Source organism: Myodes glareolus, chromosome 1 (genome assembly GCF_982192425.1).
Source record: "Myodes glareolus chromosome 1, mMyoGla1.1, whole genome shotgun sequence".
NCBI classification, from domain to species: domain Eukaryota; kingdom Metazoa; phylum Chordata; class Mammalia; order Rodentia; family Cricetidae; genus Myodes; species Myodes glareolus.
In genome coordinates this window covers 14138622-14158393 of record NC_142026.1, presented here as the reverse complement: position 1 = coordinate 14158393, position 19772 = coordinate 14138622, and the positions used below count along the sequence as shown (strand labels likewise).

Genomic DNA, 19772 nt, shown 5'->3' with positions numbered 1-19772 from the left:
TGTTAGAATATCAAGCATGCATACTTTTGTTGTATTCGGTACCAAAAGTCTGCAGTAGTGTTTTTCTGGATGGTCCATCACATGCTTGAGGGGTGGATCTTTAGAACTTGTCGCGTGTCTTAATAGTGTCAGAATCTCCAGTTGCATCTAAAGGTAATTTTCCACTCTTGTGGAATGATTCAGCGCGAAGCTGCACCTGTGCTTTCCTTATTCATGAAGGCAAAGGGAGAAAGCGGCTGCTAGTGCATGCTGAGCATAAAAATGCGGATGAAAAGCTAAGAGATCATAAAAGCCACGAAATGGAAAGGGACCAACTGTCAGGTCACCCAGCCCCTTGTTTTACTCGCCTGTGAGTGACAGGTCCTTGCCCGAAATCCAAGCCCCAGACCAATATTGGACCTGCAGAATCACCACCCTGTTGTCTCCAGGTCCTGCGTGACTTGGTCTTACACGTCACTGCTTCCGAAGCAGTGACACTCAGCATCGCAGCTGATGAAGGAACCCGGGCCAGATTCCCTGTCCATTTGCTGCTTAGACCACAGTTCTAACCTTGGTAATTGGCAGTCCGGGCCGACACCTGTGAGCCCAAGGTTTTGAACCTCGTGCTGGTTCCTTTGCAGTGCAACCTTCGCGCTCTATTCCGCCTTACCACACCGAGGTGACGGAGACCACCATCGTGATCACCTGGACCCCCGTTCCCAGGATTGGCTTCAAGGTGAGTCGCAGGTGTCTCGTGATGGTAGAGCCCAGAAGTGCCTTCCCATTTCTGCCTGTGGGAGAGACAGCCACATTTTAGAGACTTGGGCTTTGTTAAGCCCTGTCTTTGTGCATGCTCCAGGGCCTTGAAAGCAAAGGAAGAAAGTCATTAGCATTGGAATTATAGTGCTTGTTGTTTTGTTTTGTTTTCTGTCCTTGCCCCCCAGGGAACTCCATTTTCAAAATAAAAATCTAGGAAAACTTCATTTGACGTCTTGCTCTAAATGGGTGTCAAGAAGCTTACGAAAGTCAATTTGGGGAGAACCAGTTAAACTCAAAGTCACTTCAAAACCACATTTTTATCCAATCAGTTTCCTCTCAACTTGTTCAAAGCCCTGTGGGTGAATTTCTTAATAGGAGTTAAAATTGAGGTCTTCGTTTTAGATATCCGGAGTCATGTTCTTTAAAGTAATGATAGCGGGGAAGGGATGAATACGAATGGATGTGTTTTAAAGAATCCCATCCTTTGGCATTCAAAGGATGGAAAAAAAGAAATGTTTATTATGCCCCGAAATCAAAGCCTGATAGTTTAAAAGGGAGGGGAAAAAAGAGAGATCGAAGGTCACTTCGTTATTTAGTATGCAAATAGCCGTATTGATGACTGTCCTACTCAAATAGAGGAGTTCTTTTCATGCAGACCGCCAGCACACCTTTTTAAGTTCCCCTTAATAATGTCATCCAGAGTTTTAGAGCCCACAGAGAATATGAAGAATTTCTCTTGAATTGAATACTGTTTGATAATATTACCTGGGCTTTTGAAGTTAGGAACACACTTCATGGGAACGTGTTTTTCATTTCCCGGTGTCAAAGTGGCTGGTAACAACTGGAAAGTTAACTGTGTGTGAGGAACTCTTTAAAGGCAGAGCCCAGGGGATTTCTTCCCTGTGGACTGCTGGTATGTACCAGAAGGTTCCTCGTCAAACAGCTGTAATGACATTTCTATTATAAACGGCCCTCGTGCCAAAGGAAGACACTCTCCAGTTAATTGCAGGATAACCGAAGTGAGCCCCCACCTCGTTGCCCATCCGAGGCAGAGCCCAGGGTGTGTGTGTAAAGGAGCTCTGGCTGTGTGAGTGTACCTGCAACCTCTTGGGGCTCGGCAACATCCGTCCTTCATGTTGGTTTTGCTTCCCTCCATCCAGCTGGGTGTGCGACCAAGCCAGGGAGGCGAAGCCCCCCGAGAAGTGACTTCAGAGACTGGAAGCATCGTTGTGTCTGGCTTGACTCCAGGCGTGGAATACACGTACACCATCCACGTCCTGAGAGACGGCCAGGAGAGGGACGCGCCGATCGTCAACAGAGTGGTGACGCGTAGGAAGAGCTTCCCTTTTTCTCTTAACTTTTAAACTGTTTAAAAAGACTATCAAAGCCAGGTGTGGTAGGTAGTGCAGGCCTTTAACCCTGGTGCTCAGGAGGTGAGAAAGGAGGTCAGGAGTTCAAGGCCAGCCCCACCTACACCCAAAAGTTGGAGCCCAAAGAACTGGTTGTCATAGTACACACCTTGAACACCAGCAATTTGGGAGGCAGAAAGAGGCAAGTATTTGAGAGTTTGAAGCTAGCCTGGTCTATAGTGAGTTCTAGACCAACCAGGGCTGCACAGTGAGGGCCTGTCTCAAAGAAAAAGACAAGAAATTCCTCCAATTCTTCTAATGCTAATGCCGCAGCTTGCTTCTCTGAACAGAACGAGGGGAAGAACCCATCCCCTATTTAAATCATCAGAGCCTTTAGAATTTGTATAACTGGCTCAGCTGGTGTCACGTAGTTCATGGCATTGAAGTCCTTCCGTGTCAAAAGTCTTCTGAACAGGCAAGATAAAGCAAGTTCAGTAGTGGTATAATAGCATTAGTGTTTAAATCAGTCTTCTATCAGAGGGTCACTGTGGACTATGTTTTTTATAATATCCTTTCTATATTTTTCCTGATTCTAGAGGGAAGGGATAAAAGGAAAGGGGGTGGGGGAAGGAGAGAAGGATTGGGAGAGGCAGTTAAGGACACATTTCAGAAAGCAAATGTTTTGCGTTCGCTTTAACTGTTAAATGTTCTTCTCTACGTAGCGATGTCTCCGCCGAAGAACTTGCATCTGGAGGCAAACCCTGACACTGGAGTGCTCACCGTCTCCTGGGAGAGCAGCACCACCCCAGGTGAGTGTCACGTGCGCCTGAGGACACGCGTGCACAGCTCCCCGAGACAGACTCCATTCAGAGAAAAAGAGGATGCTGCCACGCAACTCTCTCCATGAGTGCTACCGCAGTGTGGGAGAGTTCCTGAAACCCACACGGTGCTCAAGACGTGTAAACACGTGCCCGTGTTTTCCTAAGTCACAGGAGCGAGAGCAGCCAAGTGCTAGGCTCGGGGAGAAACAAACGTTTATCCTGCAGAGAATCATGAGGACTGGGTGGAACCAAGGTTTTATTCAGCACATTAAAAATGCCCGAACAGGCTGGAGAGACGGTTCAGGGGTTGAGAGCACTGGCTGCTTTTCCAGAGGACCCGGGTTCAGTTCCCAGCACCCACATGGCAGCTCACAGCTGTCTGTAGCTCCAGTTCCAGGGGATCTGATACTCTCAAGCAGACATAGATGTAGACAAAACACCAATGCTCAGCACAAAAGATAAATAATTAAAAAAAAAAACCCAAGTGGTTAAAATCATAATACATAATGTCTCCTGTGTGAGTTAGCATAAATACTAAAAAGACTATTCACTGGGGTGAATACCCTTGGTTTCTGGGTGAGGCTGGTTCCAGGATTCCCAGTGATTCTGAAGTCTGCAGCTGCTCAGCCCATGGCACAGAGTGGTGTCGTGTTTGCACATAACCTACCATTGCTCATGTTCTTCGTACCGTCTGTAGACTACTGATAGCCTCACACGCTGCCACTGCTACGGAGAGAGTTGTCCTACTGGCTATGTGATGAATTACACCAGAAGATGTAAGAGGCAGGGCCGGAGAGAAGGCTCAAGTGTGCAATGGCACTTGCCGTGCAAGCGTGAGGTTGTGAGGTCATTCCCCAAAAAGCTGGCGTGGCTGCGTGAGCACCTGCAATCCCATTGTTGAGGAGGAGGCAAGAGGATTATCCGGGTTTGTGGATTGCCAGCCTAGCTCCAAGTTCAGTGAGAGACTCAAGGGAGTAAGGTGGAGAGGTTAGAAAATGAAACTGAACGTGTTCACACAGATTGAAAGGTATTTAGGCTGCTGAGATGGTTTAGTGGGTGAAGGCTCTTGTTGCCAAGTCCAAGTTGATCCCCAAGACTCACATGATAGACGGAAGGAGCTGACTCTTGAAAGCTGTCCTGTGATGTCCACAGGCGGGTCACTGCACATGTGCGCTCATACATATTCAGACTAAACAAATAAATATAATGATTCATATGCACACATACACACTCTAGAGAGATTAATGTAATTTTGTAAGGGGAAAGGATCAGATAGAGCTCATCAGGGTGAGTGGCTTGCTGAGGCCAATCCCTGGGACCCATGTGGTAGCAGTTGAGGACACCATATACATGCCATGGGCATGTGCAGCATGCCAGTGCACATGCACACGCAAAGTACAGAATTGTAGCAAGAATAAACAACTAATAGTAATAAAAAGTATTTATAGAATCATAACATGTATAAAGTGTAACACTATTCAAGGACCATAATGCATCATAAGAATAATAACTTAGGAGCCAGGCGGTGGTGGTGCACACCTTTAATCCCAGCACTCAGGAGGCAGAGGCAGGCAGATCTCTGTTAGTTCAAGGCCAGCTTGTCTACAAGAGCTAGTTCTAGGACAGGTTTCAAAGCTACAGAGAAACCCTGTCTCAAAAAACCCGTCCCCCCCAAAAATTAGTTGTAATTCTATGATTAAATAATGAGCATGGGGGAGACGGTTGCTAAGACAACATGATGCTCATTATTGAGAACATTCTAAATTAAACTAAACTAAACTAATTGGAGCTATACTTAATTGAACAAATATATTTAGTTTATTTACCAATTTTTAATTTTACTGGTATAGGTAGCACTTCCATAAAAGTGAAACTGTCATACCAACACAAAGGCTGAGGCAGGAGGATTAACATGAGTTCAAGGCTAACCTAGTATACATAGTGAGTCTTAATTCTAGACCAGGCCACAGTGTGGGCCCTGTCTCAACAAAACCAGAGCAAAATTGTATCTGTGTATATATATTATATCCATACATGCATATGTACATAGAATGTAAAATGCCTTTGTACGATGTATGCAAGTGTGCATGCATTTTCATCCATGTATGTTCAGGTGGCACTGTGTGTGTACGAAGGTCAGAGGATGACCTTCAGTGTACATGACTGCTTTCCATCTTGTTTGAGATATGGAGCAGGAGGTGCTGATAGTTTCTGGGGATTTGCCTGTCTCTACTTTCCAGCTCTATAGCAGCAATGGAACTATAGACACATGCTATGTTGTCTGGCTTTGTGTGGATTCTGGGGATATGAACTCAGGTCCTCATGATTGCATGACAAACAACCTTACCCACTGAGCCAAGTTTTTGGTCTCTCCTTTGTTGAAATCATTTCTTGCACAGTCCTTACCCCTTGTTTGGATTTATATGTCAGACATTTATCTAGAAATGTGTATCTTACATTCACACCAACTAAAACTAGCTTAAAATGCTCCTTTAAATCTCCCTTTTGGAATAGACTGATTTTCACACGAAGTTGCCTTTTCTGTGACAATGTATCTTATAATGTGACAGCTACACTGTTTCCACATACGTTACTCCAGGTTGGAAACAAGCTCCTTGCTTACTGGCTGCTGGATCAGTGGCCTGCCCATTCACATGGTCAGTAGCGAAGGAAGTGACCTCAACCTTACTGCTTTCCCACCCCATTGGGCTGCCTAGCATATACCACTTTAATGCTCACCTTTCCCCCATTGACAGAATGTGCCTTCATTTCCTTGTCCTTCCTGAGCCAACGTCATAGTGTTTTGTCCCAGCCTGGACCTTTAGAGCTCAGGCCACCGCTTGATTTATTGGTGTCTCCTTCCCTTCAATGCCCCATTATAATAATTCAAAAATAATTCTTCTATGATTAATATTTCTTCTCAAGGATGAGCATCTATACTTCTGCTTTTCATTCCCCCAAGCCCATTAGTCCAAACCTTTATACTCTTTGCAGAATGTTCTTAGGTAGAAATCGATCCCACAGTAGTCAGAAAAAGTAGACTATTCCTCAACTTTCCTCCAGGTCCTCCCTTAAGGAAAAGTAGAACAGAGTGTGGAAGGAGGTTGGAATTTGCAGACAGGAAAGTCTTGGTCCATCCCTTCTCTTTCTGAGATTGTCTTATCTCTGTTAAAGGTCCCGTAGTGTTATTTTGTAATAACACATATGTACATATGTAGGGGTACTGTTAGATCATCCAGTGGATACTGGATCATGCAAAATGATCAAGTTTAGCATTTCCTTCTCAGACAGTCATTTCTATGTGCTGGAGACCCTCAGACTCACCTAGTTATTTTTAAATACATCATAAATTGATATGAACTAGTCTTCCCTTTGCAGAATTGGTAAACATTAAAACTAATTCCTCCTCCCTGACTTTTGGTACAAGTTATTGCCCCATCCCTTTCTCCCACCTCCATGGGTCCATCACTGGTGTGTAGTGTAATATATCCTGGTCATAAATGTATGAAACTTAGAAGTATGGTAACTTCTTCTCCAGATATCACTGGCTACAGAATAACCACAACCCCCACAAACGGGCAGCAGGGAAGCTCTCTGGAAGAAGTGGTTCGCGCCGACCAGAACTCCTGCACTTTTGAAAACCTGAATCCTGGCCTGGAGTACAATGTCAGTGTTTACACTGTCAAAGATGACAAGGAAAGTGCCCCTGTCTCTGATACCATCATCCCAGGTAATAGAAAAAGAAGCTGTTATCCTCAGAGTGGCAGCGTCAGTAGCAGTGGGTTTTAGCATCTTAATCCCAGATAGCTGAGTGTGTCAGATAGAGTTGGGATCTCATGCCAACCTCCCAGTGCGCTCTCCAAAACCACGAAGCCAACGCAACTGTTTGGACGAAGGCTTTGCTGTTGCCTCTGCTTCACTATCTGTGCTTCCCTGGGATGCTGTCTGTTGCCATGGGTTTGTAACGAGTGCAGCCACGGCATTAACTCTGTATTGTTTGCTCACGTGAGAAGACTACTAAACAGTGTCGTGTGTCTGTACCCAGTGCCGACAGGCTAAAAGGAATGTGGTAAATGCATCCCACCAGGACATTGGTGCCGGATTTTGCAATTCATAGCCACCTCCAACAGTTATCTAGAAAACAGTTTTCATCTTCATATGTGAGCACAGAAGTACACGTGGTTGACAGTCCAATTCTTCCCCTTGCAGCATCAAATCCTTTTGCAAATTGGAAGTGGGGTGAAAGACAGAAAGGAAGAAGCAAAGGCCACTCCTACAGGGCCTTCTTTCTTCTGAACTGAAAAATACATCCCAAATGCCTGTCTAGGGTTAGGTTCATTGTTTGCCCCAAGTCTTCAGTAGATTGAAAGCACTGGGCAGATTCTGTTCCCCTCTACAGTGTTTTGATATGCACTTATGAATACTAATTAAGTTAAATCAATTAAAACATTGGCAGGGGCATGGGCTCTGGGTTGGCTAGCCTGGACTGACCGTGCTTTTAGTGGTACATTCTCAACCTAATGGTACCGTGATGGCCATGATGCTGTCATGAGTATTGAATGTGGAAACCAAATCAATTAACCAGCCATTTTTTTAAAAAAAAACTTTGTAAGAGTTTATTTTTTTACCAAAGGTTTTGGGTTCTTTTCCCTCAACATTGCTGGTATCTCTTGGAGATATTTTGTCTAAGTTCTGAGAATGGTTCTGACATTGTAAATGTGTTTATGATCTTTTTTAGAACTTCAGTTAAAACGGTACCATTCAGGGGGCATTTTCTAAATGCAAGAAAGTCCCTGAAAGAATTCAGTAACCTGCCTCACTCTCCCAGGGAAGCAAGGTGTTCATAACGCTTGGGAAGTCTTTTCAAATCATTTGGGACGCGTTGCATATTACCAACATTGCTTTACCATTCTGTCTGTTTTACTACTGGTCACCTGATGTACACTGCTTTATTTGTTTTTTTTGCCTCTACTTTCCTTTTGCCTCCTCTTTGCTTTGTAACTCAATAGAGGTGCCCCAGCTCACTGACCTAAGCTTTGTTGACATAACCGATTCAACCATCGGCCTGAGGTGGACCCCGCTAAACTCTTCCACCATTATTGGGTACCGCATCACAGTAGTTGCGACAGGAGAAGGTGTCCCTATATTTGAAGATTTTGTGGACTCCTCAGTAGGATACTACACAGTTACAGGGCTGGAACCCGGCATTGACTATGACATCAGCGTTATCACTCTCATTAATGGCGGAGAGAGTGCCCCTACTACACTGACACAGCAAACGGGTGAATCTTGAAATCTTCTGTGTTTGAGACATGGGTGGTGTTGCATGCTGCTCCGTCACTCTGGTTAAATCTGGATGTTTCCAAGGAGAAGCCAGATTGGCCACAGAGGTGAAGATGGGGCATATCCAGGGAGATAAGGAATACATACGGTAACCTCATCGAATGAGAGCATATATAAGTAGCCTCGTGCATTCCCATTCGAACCACAAAGAGACGAGAAGCTAGAGAAACCTAGAGACAAAGTAGATAAAATTTACAGACCTTGAGCTGTTTCTTTTTAAAGTATGAATACCATGCTATATGGTGAGCACCGATTAATACTAAGACACACCTCTAAAATGTAGCACTCACCGTGTGTCTCCTTTTACTTTTTGATCAAGCTCCCACGTTCCTTTGTAGCCATAAAACACCCATCCAGATTGAGGGTGGAACGGAAGGGAGGTTTTAGAGGTAGGAAGACGTAAGCCATGGGGCCTTCTAGATTGTGCTGTTATGCAAGGTAAGGAAAGTCCTCTTTAACCACAGTCCGGAGACCAGCATGCAACATCGCAAAGGTTCTCTGCCCTGCATGGTAAGAAACATGCTGAGAACCCCTGTGCATGAGCCCCTCACTTGTAAGTAGAGTTCACTGAGTGGAATTATGGCGATGCAGTAGTTTGTAGATATCTCACTCCGGGGAGATTGAGGACCCCTTGTCTTTTTGTCTGTGTGCATGTGTTTCTTTGGAAAGTACTGCTATGTCTCTTTGCTGTGTGGGACTTAAGCCCCTTCAGCCTGGGTGGGATAGAAATCTTTAGTGGTATTAATGCACTAAAAAAAAAAAAAAAGAAAAGGAAAAGATAAAAGAAAAAGAAAGAAAGAAAGAAAAAGAAGTAAAAAGAAACAAAAAAAACCTATTTGAAAATAGGTTAAAATTATCAATATTCTTTAAAATGCATTGATGATGACAGAAAGGTTAAAGGGGCCTAACAGTATTCTGTATGGCATTGTACCTTTTTAACAGTAGTGTATCATGATTTAGATTAGATTAGATTAGATGACGATTTGCATGATTATGACTGTTTTCTATTGTGCATGAAATACTGGTTTTTACCTTTTCAGCTGTTTCTTTCGTTAGCTTTAATTTTAAAATTGCATTAACGTAATCTTCCTTCTTATTTGACCTCAGCGGTCCCTCCTCCCACTGATCTGCGATTCACCAATATTGGTCCAGACACTATTCGTGTCACTTGGGCCCCACCTCCGTCCATCCAGCTAAGCAGCTTCTTGGTGCGCTACTCACCTGTGAAAAATGAGGAGGACGTGGCGGAGGTGTCCGTTTCCTCTTCAAGCAATGCGGTGGTTCTGACGAGTAAGCCCTCAACCGTGCACTTGCGGTAGATACCTACGGGGCAGAACAAATGGGTTCTGATGCCCGCGGTGGAGCAGCTAAGAGGGGCGCGTAGCAGAGCCGCACACTGGTCAGGCTTAACGGACAACTCTGTAAACTGGGAGAGGTGCAGTGTTTCCACTGGTGTGGCAAACATTTGATTCTCTGTAAGTCATCGTGGAAAACGCCATCGGTGAAGTCCCAAGGCTTCAAACACCGTCTGCTTCCACATAAGCGCACAAGAATAAGGGAATAGCAGATGAATTCCGTAACTAAGGAAAGAGTACGAAAGATGGCATCTGCAGGTCTATTTTGTTGTCCTTTTTTGTGTGATAGCATGAGCAGGAGATACTAGAAACAGTGACTGGCTACTTGGGCAGGGGAGGGAGTTAGATCAAGGTTTTGTGTGGAAAGAGGCAGGAGTTTAGTTCATAAGTCAGAAAACTTCTGTTCGCAGAATTTCTCAGAAGGTTGAGAGTTTAGAAAACAATTGACATTAAATAGACATTTTTTTGTTGTCGTTGTTGATTTTGTTTTTAAATGTGCATTAGTGTTTTGCCACGGGAAGTTTCAGGCGCCCTGAAACCGGAGTTTCAGACAGTTGTGAGCTGCTATGTGGATGCTGGTAGTTAAACCCAGATCCTCTGGAAGAGCAGTCAGTGCTCTTAACTGCTGAGCCATCTCTCCAGTCCCTTAAATAGACAATTTATAGAAACTGTCACCTCCCAGTTCCTATCTTTTAAAAAGAGATATTTCATATTAAAGAAAGCAAGATGTTGCAGCGTGGGGCTGTGCTCCAAATACACACATTGTAGTAAGATATGATATGTAAGGTTCCACGTGAGAGGAAAGGAGTTACAGTCAGGTCTGTTCCTTAATAGGGACCAGAACACAGCCTAGCTTATTCATCTGTGTCTCAGAAAAGGAAATACAAAAAGGCAGCCAGCCATGGCTGACCTTGTTCTTTCACTGAGGACCAGAACATCCAGACACTTGCTTGAGTGTGGCCACGGGGCCATTTCAGTCACTAGGGATCACATCACCCAGGGTACCAGACCCTGAATCACATGTTGGCTCTAGTTTAGCCAAACCCTGTCCTGTGTTAACTGTGTATCTTAAGAGTCTCAATGCTACATGACCTTAAAATAACTCTCTCTCTCTTAGAGAAGTCATTATTATCCCAGTTTAAGCATTTAGCAGCTTGGAGCAGTATAGTGAGCCCAGGGATCTGGACATGTCCCTTGTCTTGAACACATCAATGGACATGTGTCATATTGTGTCCAACTATATACTTAAATATATATTTAATATTTAATATACATCATATAGCATGGAAGTTGCAAACAGCCTTATTGGGTTTCTGTGATGGATCTCTCAAAACTTTTGTCAGTTGCCCTTAGTAGATACACTTGCTAACGGATGGAAGAGGAATCAGTGCACCATAGCTACTCTTGACAGAATCGCATTCATACTGGCAGCACTGAGGGCCTTAAAGGGGCACAGGGGAAGGTGACCCTTAACTACAGATATCTCCAGGCATAGATGCTCACTTCGCTACAAGTAGGCTATGGGACTGAATGCTTGGCTAGTTCCTCAGAGGGAGTAGTCCAGGGAGTGCTGTGCTTTCTCATGCCTTCGCGTTTCAAGCAAGCCCCACTTGCCTCTTTAGATCTCCTGCCTGGGACGGAATACTTGGTCAGTGTCTCCAGCGTCTACGAGAAACATGAGAGCACCCCTATTCGAGGACGACAGAAAACAGGTGAGCCGTGCTGGCAGCGTGCTCATCAAATAGCTCTCCACTGCCAATTTTAAACAACACATGATACAATGAGTCTAAAGACGTGTCTCCACCTTTTATGGGGTTGCACAAAAATAATCTTTTTTGAGTTAGCATAAAGTGATGGGTTTCACTGCACTATTTTCACATGGTGTGTGGGTCTTCCTCTTCCAATCCCCTCAGAGCTCCCACGCCACTCCTCCTGGTCCCCTTCCTCCCTGTAATAATGTTCAGCTCCTTTCTGCTCCCATGTTACCTTGTCATCTGTGTTCTGTGACCCTCCTCACCCCTTTCCTATTAAGGCATCCTTTTTCACAACTCCCTTTTCTGGTTTCATGACCTATGCTCTGAACACGTGTGTATATATACATGGTTGAAAATTAAAATCTATGGATTGACATAAGAAAACATTATTTGTCCTTCTAAGCCTGGATTGCTTTGCTTTACATATTAATTTTTAGTCCCGTCCATTTCCCTGTAAATTTCATTTTTCATTATGGATGAATAATATTCCATTATGTATATGCACCACATTTTCTTTTCCCTCCTCCCTTTTTTCCTTCCTTCCTTCCTTCTTTTTCCCCCCCTCCCTCCCTTCCTTCCTTTGTCTTCTTAGTTTTTCGAGACAGGTTTTCTCTGAACCCTGGCCTGTCCTACGGTGAGTCTGGCCTCAAACTCAGACATCCACCTGCCTCTGCCTCCCGGCTGCTGGGATTAAAGATGTGCGTCACCACTCCTTGGCTTTGTACTATATTTTCATTGTCTGATGAGCAGCTGAGCTGATTCCCTTCCCTGGCTCATGTGAAGGGCAGCAGTGAGCATGGATGGGCAAATACCTCTGTGGTAGGATTCCGAGAGCTTTGGGTGTGTGCCTAGCAGTCCTAGCTTTCTGACTGGACTACGTAGCAAGTTCTTTGAAAAAGAAAAACGATAAATTAATACTGACTTCATAGTGGCTGCACCAGTTCACATTCCCATCAACTCTTCTCTCCATCCTGTAGCATTTGTTGCTTGTCTGGTCTTAGCCGTTCTGATGGGGATGAGATGGAATCCCAGAGTGATTTTAGGTTGCATTTCTCTGACAGTTAAGGATGTTGATTACTCTCTAAGATATTTATTTTGTCATTTTTTTTAAATCACGGATCTTGAAAAATAAGACGTTGTTTATTTTTCAACAGTCAATAATTACTAGTTTAGCAGTTCAATCATTGTGACCCTACTCTTTGCTTCCAAAGAGGACTGAAGTGGGTTCAGAAACTTTGTCATCTCTCCTTAAAACAAACAACAAAAGCTTTTAAGAATAATATCACGTCTCTTTCTCGAGAGCTGGTGGGCACAGCGTTTCCAAGGTGTCACCGCCCACTGGCTGGCCTTCCACCCGTTGCCATCTTTGTCTTCTTCCTCCTGTACTAAGTCAACAGGCTAAGTATCCACCTGATATGGAAATTTACAAGGAAGAATTGAATCCAATAAGTAGTAGGTTCTTTCCTAAATAGAATTTTTTTTTAAATTTTTGCATTAAGAAATGCAGCCTTTAATCCCAGCACTTGGGAGGCAGGGGCAGGTGGATCTTTGAGTTCAAGGCCAGTCTGGTCTACGTAGCAAGTTCTTTGAAAAAGAAAAACGATAAATTAATACGTGAACTGATTATGGTCAACATTTGGTACCATACAACAGGGTCTATTGCTTTTTCTATCTTCTTCTGTGTCTAAGCTGGTGGTTGTTGCCTTTTGTTCCCCTCCTTGGATGGGAAAAAAAAAAAACAGGTCTTGATTCTCCAACTGGTTTTGACACTTCTGATATCACCGCCAACTCGTTCACCGTCCACTGGGTGGCCCCTCGAGCCCCTATCACTGGCTACATAATCCGCTATCATGCCGAGCATGCCGTTGGAAGACCCAAGCAAGAGCGAATGCCTCCCTCTCGGAATTCTTTCACCATCACCGACCTCAATCCTGGTACTGAGTATGTTGTCAGCATTATTGCTGTTAATGGCCGAGAGGAGAGCTCCCCGTTGATTGGCCAGCAATCGACAGGTAACTTTGCTTTTTTAATTTGCAAAGAAATTCCTTTGTATGGATTTTTGTATGGTTTTGTGTAGTCAGTGACTTGGCCTCGACACAGAAAGGGCAGTGACGGGCCAGGCGTTGCGATGCATGCTTTTGATCCCAGGACTTGGGAGACAGAGGCAGGTGATCTCTGAGTTGGAGGTCAATTTGGTCTGTAGAGTAAGTTCTAGACCAGCCAGAGCTATACAATGAGAGAGACTCCATCTTAATAAGAGGAGGTGGGGGGGGGGAGCAGTGACAGAATGTGTGGCAAAAATATCTCCCTCTTAGAATATATTTAAAAAGGTATTTTCATCTGATTCAGCTATCTATGTTTTTGTGTTTTTGCTGGTCAGGTTTTATGTGTTTTCTGGTTTCATAGCCCAGACTGACCCAGAACTACCTTCTGCAGCCCATATGTTTTCCTTCAAAAACATATTATTATGGTCCCAAAGTTACTGTAAACTTGGTTTACACTTGAGCTTAGTAGCACAGATTTGCAACCCTAGGTACTCAGGAGATGAAGGCAGGAGGATGGACAGGTCAAGGCCATTCTGCACTGCCGTGAGCTCAGTTGGCCTGTGCAATCCAGTGAGACCTTGTCTCAGAATTGGCGCAGTGTGACGGCAGAGGGCTTTGTCCGCAGGCGGCGAGCCCTAGGGGACTAGATGTGTGTAGTGTAGAGAGCCTTCAGTGACCATGGTTGCGAGACCTGTTACACAGTCATCTGTGTCTTGGCTGTGAACAGGCGTGTGTGTGGGCACCACTTAGAGACAGCACGTAGTTAAGGGTGCATGGACGAGCGCCACTGCAGTTTTAATAACTTGTCTGTGATTTAAATTATTTTCCGAAGAAAATGTTCATCCCCTTAATCTCTTCCCTTGACTTCCTTGTATTTCCTTAATTCTGCTAATTTAGCGTGTATATTTTTGTATGGAGGAAATGTAACAATTATCTCTGAAAAGAACAAAGAATGATTCTGAACTTTGGAGGTTCTGGGTGTGAAGTTTTCCTGTGACTTTTCTAGTTTCTGACATCCCGAGGGACCTGGAAGTCATTGCCTCCACCCCGACCAGTCTGCTGATCAGCTGGGAACCCCCTGCCGTCTCTGTGCGCTACTACAGGATCACCTACGGGGAGACAGGTGCGCTCATTGTGTGCCCTTTCACCCTGACGGGATCAGAGTCTGGGTGGGCAACTTGGAAAACTGGCAGTGGGTTTGGGATTAAATGCAAGCAAGTCCATTTAGAAAACTGCTTTTTCTTTTTGTTTTCTGCCCCAAAATACATGACAACTATGAACTATGTGACTCCTGGCTCCTTAAAGTTTCCACTAACCCTTTTCATACAGGTGGGAATAGCCCTGTCCAGGAGTTCACTGTGCCCGGGAGCAAGTCTACAGCCACCATCAACAACATCAAACCCGGAGTGGATTACACCATCACCCTGTACGCTATCACTGGCCGTGGGGACAGTCCAGCCAGCAGTCGGCCAATATCCATCAATTATCAAACAGGTGCAAACCTCTCGTCTGGGGTGACACAGGGTTATTTATGAAGACGGTTATCACAGTATTCTCCCGAGGTATTTTTCTTCACTGTGAAATTAATTGATTTTCCTTTAGTGTTGAGTGGTACTGGGAAGCAAACCCAGCTTCTCGTGTATTGTTAAACAAGGGCTCTCACTGAGCTGCACCTTCAATCCTAATTTATTTTCTTAATACGACAAAAGCCTGTGGCTAACAACACCTACAAGTGGCAGAATTTTGAGTCCAATGTACAAAGGAGACCCCAAGAGCAGACACTTTTTGTCTTGCGTTTTTATTTTTTTTTATTTTTTAAAAATATTTATTTATTATGTATACAATATTCTGTCTGTGTGTATGCCTGCAGGCCAGAAGAGGGCACCAGACCTCATTACAGATGGTTGTGAGCCACCATGTGGTTGCTGGGAATTGAACTCAGGACCTTTGGAAGAGCAGGCAATGCTCTTAACCGCTGAGCCATCTCTCCAGCCCCCTTGTCTTGCGTTTTTAACTGCTACACCCCATGTGTCTGCCATAGTCATAAGACGTGAAGAGTATTCATAAACACCTGTAGAAAAGTAATTCAGTGAGTGGACTGGGGAGAGGACACGGCCCTGCCTGAAAATGTAGTGTTTCGTCTGCAGAATGAAACTATCATGCTGAAAGTAGTTGTAATCATCTCTGGATTCGTGCCTTTCCTTCTTCAACCTAACCCTTTACTCTTGTCAAAAGAAATATCTACAGTGCATTAATAAAAGCGGAGCGCATGTGCATGCCCATTAGCACATGTGCGTGCCCATTAGCACATGGGCATGCCCATTAGCACTGAAGACCAGGGCTTGCTCAGTCCTGCTCCCAAGCACTGGGGCCTCACTGCTTTCTTTTTTTGCTTACAGAAATTGACAAGCCATCCCAGATGCAAGTGACCGATGTTCAGGACAACAGCATTAGTGTCAGGTGGCTGCCTTCAAGCTCCCCTGTGACCGGTTACAGAGTGACCACCACTCCCAAAAACAGCCCAGGACCAACACAGTCTAAAATTGTTGGTCCAGGTAAGAACAACCAGTGTGTCTCATCTAGCCAGATCAACTGAGAAAGAGCGCAGGTTTCATTTTATGTATCTTCTATGGAATGTGGTGCGGCGTCCCCATCCATAGACAGTATTGCCAGCTCACTTCACAGGGCAAGTTTTAGTGTCCATGCATTTCTGGGTTTTTTTTTTTGTACAGTTTTGTATAGTAGTGTGGACACTCCTTAAATCCTTAGTCACCAGGAAGAGAAGGATGGACTACATTGTAGAGCCTTCCAGACCTGATGTTTTTCTTATATAAAACGACTCCAAGATTATGATCTCAAGGCAATTTCTTAAGGTCAATTTAATTTCTTTCTTTCTTTTTTTTCTTTTTTCTTCAAGAATAGCCTCATTAATTTGGGGGCATTATGTTAAGTTGGCAAGCTTAGTTTTGAATATGATTTGAAGTATGCTAAAGTTCTTTTTTCTTTGAGACAAGGTCTCATGAAATCTCTACTGGCCTCGAATGCACTATGTAGCCACGGTTGATCCCCAATTTCTGATCCTCTTGTCTACACCTCCTAAGTGCTAGCTAGTACTATAGGCATCCAGTTTACTGTGGTGCTGGGTGTCACAGCCTGGGCTTGATAGCACTCTGATGAAGTTGTTTCCCCAGCCCCAGTATATTCAACTTTTGTTACCAATGGATAGGTTTCTGCAAGAGGAAATAGGCTCCGACTTTCCCCAGAGGAATAGGTGTTTCATGATTATTGGGAGCATCTGCTTTTCATTATGCTCTCTCGGGACTGGCTTGGGTGGCTTTACAGACCTGCAATTGCCTCTCCTTCCTTTGTAGATAAAACAGAAATGACTATTGAAGGCTTGCAACCCACAGTGGAGTATGTGGTTAGTGTCTATGCTCAGAATCGGAATGGAGAAAGCCAGCCCCTGGTTCAAACTGCAGTAACCAGTACGTAACCAATGCTTCGTTTCTACTTCCAAAGTCATTTTGTTTTAGGGTGTCTGGATGCCCCTACGTGCCCTTTTACTGTTCATTATACACAGGGGAAGGCAGCATGTTGGTGGGTTCATATCTTGGGATGAGCCCTTGGCAAGCATTTTTTCCTGCTTGCCACACAGTGAGCTTGCAGGGAGAAGTAGTGTAGTGTTGCCGCCCACAGCTTCTATGCTTCCAACCTCCTTTGCTCAAATAGCCTCAGCAAAGCCTCATTGGCCTTAGCGAATCTATGAAATATTTCTCTAGGACCTACTTTTTCTATGACTGGGTGGTAAAGTTGACCGAAGTACCCCATGAAGCCGCTATGTTTGGAGGACTGTGGCTGGACCAGCATTTTATTCTAAATACTTACTAGAGATGGGGAAAAGGAAGGGTTAGGCAAAGATTATAGCAGTCCGAATGGACATTGAAAATCAACTTTACCATTTCCAAGATACAGAAAAATCCAGGTCTGTGAGACTAACTTCACATTGCAAAATCAAATCTTGATGGAATATCTTGAAATTAATGAAAATTTCCTTCGTGGGGACTTTTGCGGGGTGTCTACCCACCTCACGCACACCTGTGTTTTAATAAATAATGTGACACTCATGACACTCAGTAGCTAAACCCCCGCAAAGACTCTTCAGCAAACGTCAAGTAACTTGCTGTTTTAATGGTGTGATAATTGGAGTTTAATTCATCCAAGATAATGGTATCTGCAGAACTGCTTTGCACGGTATAAAAGTATGCTTGTTTCGCAACTTGGCTTTTCACATAACCTCTCACCATTAATTTGCCTAACAGACATTGATCGCCCTAAAGGACTGGCATTCACTGATGTGGATGTCGATTCCATCAGAATTGCTTGGGAAAGCCCACAGGGGCAGGTCTCCAGGTACAGGGTGACCTACTCAAGCCCTGAGGATGGAATCCATGAGCTTTCCCCTGCACCTGACGGTGAAGAAGACACCGCAGAGCTCCAGGGCCTCAGGCCGGGTTCTGAGTACACAGTCAGTGTGGTTGCCTTGCACGATGACATGGAGAGCCAGCCCCTGATTGGAATCCAGTCCACAGGTATATCGTTAACGGCACCGCCCGGGTGCTTCCGGGAGCAGCGGCTTTATGCCTTGCTGACGTTGCACTTTGTTGGGCTATTGATTCCCGTGTCAGGGAGAGTAGAAAGATGCCCTCGGACGCTTCTGAAAGGCCCTCTTTACTGAGGAGTGCTAACGCACAATAAACGATTGTTAACTAAGTCTAGTAAGAAGACATTTGAAGTAGCTTAGCATATATATATACATATATATATGTATATATATACACAAATATACTAAATATATATTTGAAGACCATAAAACAAGACGTTTGAAGACGCTGCTAAACTGTGGATTGTTTCCTAAGTGAGACACCTCTGTAGCCCTCCCCCCAACTTCACGCATGAAGGGAAGGAGTCTAGAATCACAGAGCTTACTCTGAGAAATGACCCTAAACCGGGCACTTCCTTGCAGCATGATCTAAGAGCACAGGAGTAAGCTCTTCCCTAGCCAGTGGGCCTGTGCCGCTGCGTCGTTTGCGTAAAGGATTCTGACCCAAACCTTCAGGGCAGAGTCATGAGGGCAGTGCTTCCTCCAATCCTTTATCCCCTGCGCTTTACGCCTGAAGCAGGGTTGGAATGCTCAACGCGTGTAGAGGTGGCATCCGTGTTCCTGCTCTTTGCTTCTCTTGCCTGCCTCTGTTGTGAGCCAATTTTCTTTGACGCTGCACCGCAGAGAATTCTTCAAATTTAGCAGTGATATTTGCCGTGGGGTCCAAAGAGAAGAGACAATAAAAGCATAATTCCATCTCTTGGATGGAGTGCTCTGTGAAATGGATTGCCATACGGAGAAAAAGGGCCATTGCTCATCTTTTTCATACAAAAGAAAAATCAGTTCTAATGACCAATAAGGCAATTCGATTCTTGGTTTTTTAAAGGGGCAGGGAGATAAAGCCTTTTAAAGCCCGAAGTCTATTGAAGGCCTGGCATTTACCCCAGTGTTTGCAGTGACTCTGAGAATTGCTGGTGTAGAGTGCACGTCCCTCTCCTGCATCCCTTCTTATTACCTGTTTGTGCTGAGTCTCTGCTGGGCCAGGGAGCCCCGCAGCCCCTGCAAGAGCCACCCATTCTCCTGCTTCAAATTCACTTTATTTTCCCTTTTCCCCATTCCCTATAAGATAATCTTTTAACCAATGACCCTCCTGACAGCCATTCCTGCTCCAACCAACCTGAGGTTCACTCAGGTGACACCCATCAGCTTCAGTGCCCAGTGGACAGCACCCAATGTGCAACTCACTGGCTATCGAGTGCGGGTGACCCCGAAGGAGAAGACGGGACCGATGAAGGAAATCAACCTTTCTCCAGACAGCTCCTCTGTGGTTATATCCGGGCTCATGGTAAGAAGTGAGCTTCCATACTTGGAATAAGGAAGCAGGTCATTTCATAGCATTTATCAGGGAGGAGAAGTATAGTCTCATATAAATCGAACATTCTTTCCTTATACCGCCAAACAATTTTCTTATAAATGTATACAATAGAATTCTCTTATGTTGAACCAAGATTTTCTAGACGACTGTTGGATTGGAGTGGTATAAATAGCATTGGATTTTGTGCAATTCTTTGATAGACAAAAAATATTCTGATTTTTTTTAAAGGTTGTATTCTGTAGGGCTCTATTTACATATCCACTGGGTGAATTTATAGCTTTTATGAATGGCATTTCCTTGGCAAGAAACATTCTTCAATTAGTACCAAGCTAACTTGACACTACCCTCATTAAAACATTTAAAAATTGGCTGGGTGTGTTAGCACATGCCTC

At 44.4% G+C, this 19772-nt stretch overlaps 1 protein-coding gene across 12 annotated transcripts in view; it reads left to right on the top strand.

The window, feature by feature from the left end:
- Window positions 1–19772, top strand: part of Fn1 (fibronectin 1) — a 65389-nt gene that overhangs the window by 31241 nt on the left and 14376 nt on the right. For 3 of the 12 annotated variants that reach the window (XM_085698630.2, XM_085698608.2, XM_048459433.3), the window contains exons 21-34: window positions 621–715; window positions 1899–2067; window positions 2810–2896; window positions 6447–6638; window positions 7918–8190; window positions 9359–9541; window positions 11229–11318; window positions 13103–13372; window positions 14412–14528; window positions 14735–14899; window positions 15805–15960; window positions 16777–16890; window positions 17725–17994; window positions 19163–19350. In XM_085698630.2, coding sequence (XP_085554756.2) covers window positions 621–715; window positions 1899–2067; window positions 2810–2896; window positions 6447–6638; window positions 7918–8190; window positions 9359–9541; window positions 11229–11318; window positions 13103–13372; window positions 14412–14528; window positions 14735–14899; window positions 15805–15960; window positions 16777–16890; window positions 17725–17994; window positions 19163–19350 — 2369 coding nt within the window. The remainder of the gene's footprint in view (window positions 1–620; window positions 716–1898; window positions 2068–2809; window positions 2897–6446; window positions 6639–7917; window positions 8191–9358; window positions 9542–11228; window positions 11319–13102; window positions 13373–14411; window positions 14529–14734; window positions 14900–15804; window positions 15961–16776; window positions 16891–17724; window positions 17995–19162; window positions 19351–19772) is intronic. The other 9 variants (XM_048459431.3, XM_048459427.3, XM_048459426.3 and 6 more) reach the window with 3 other exon arrangements.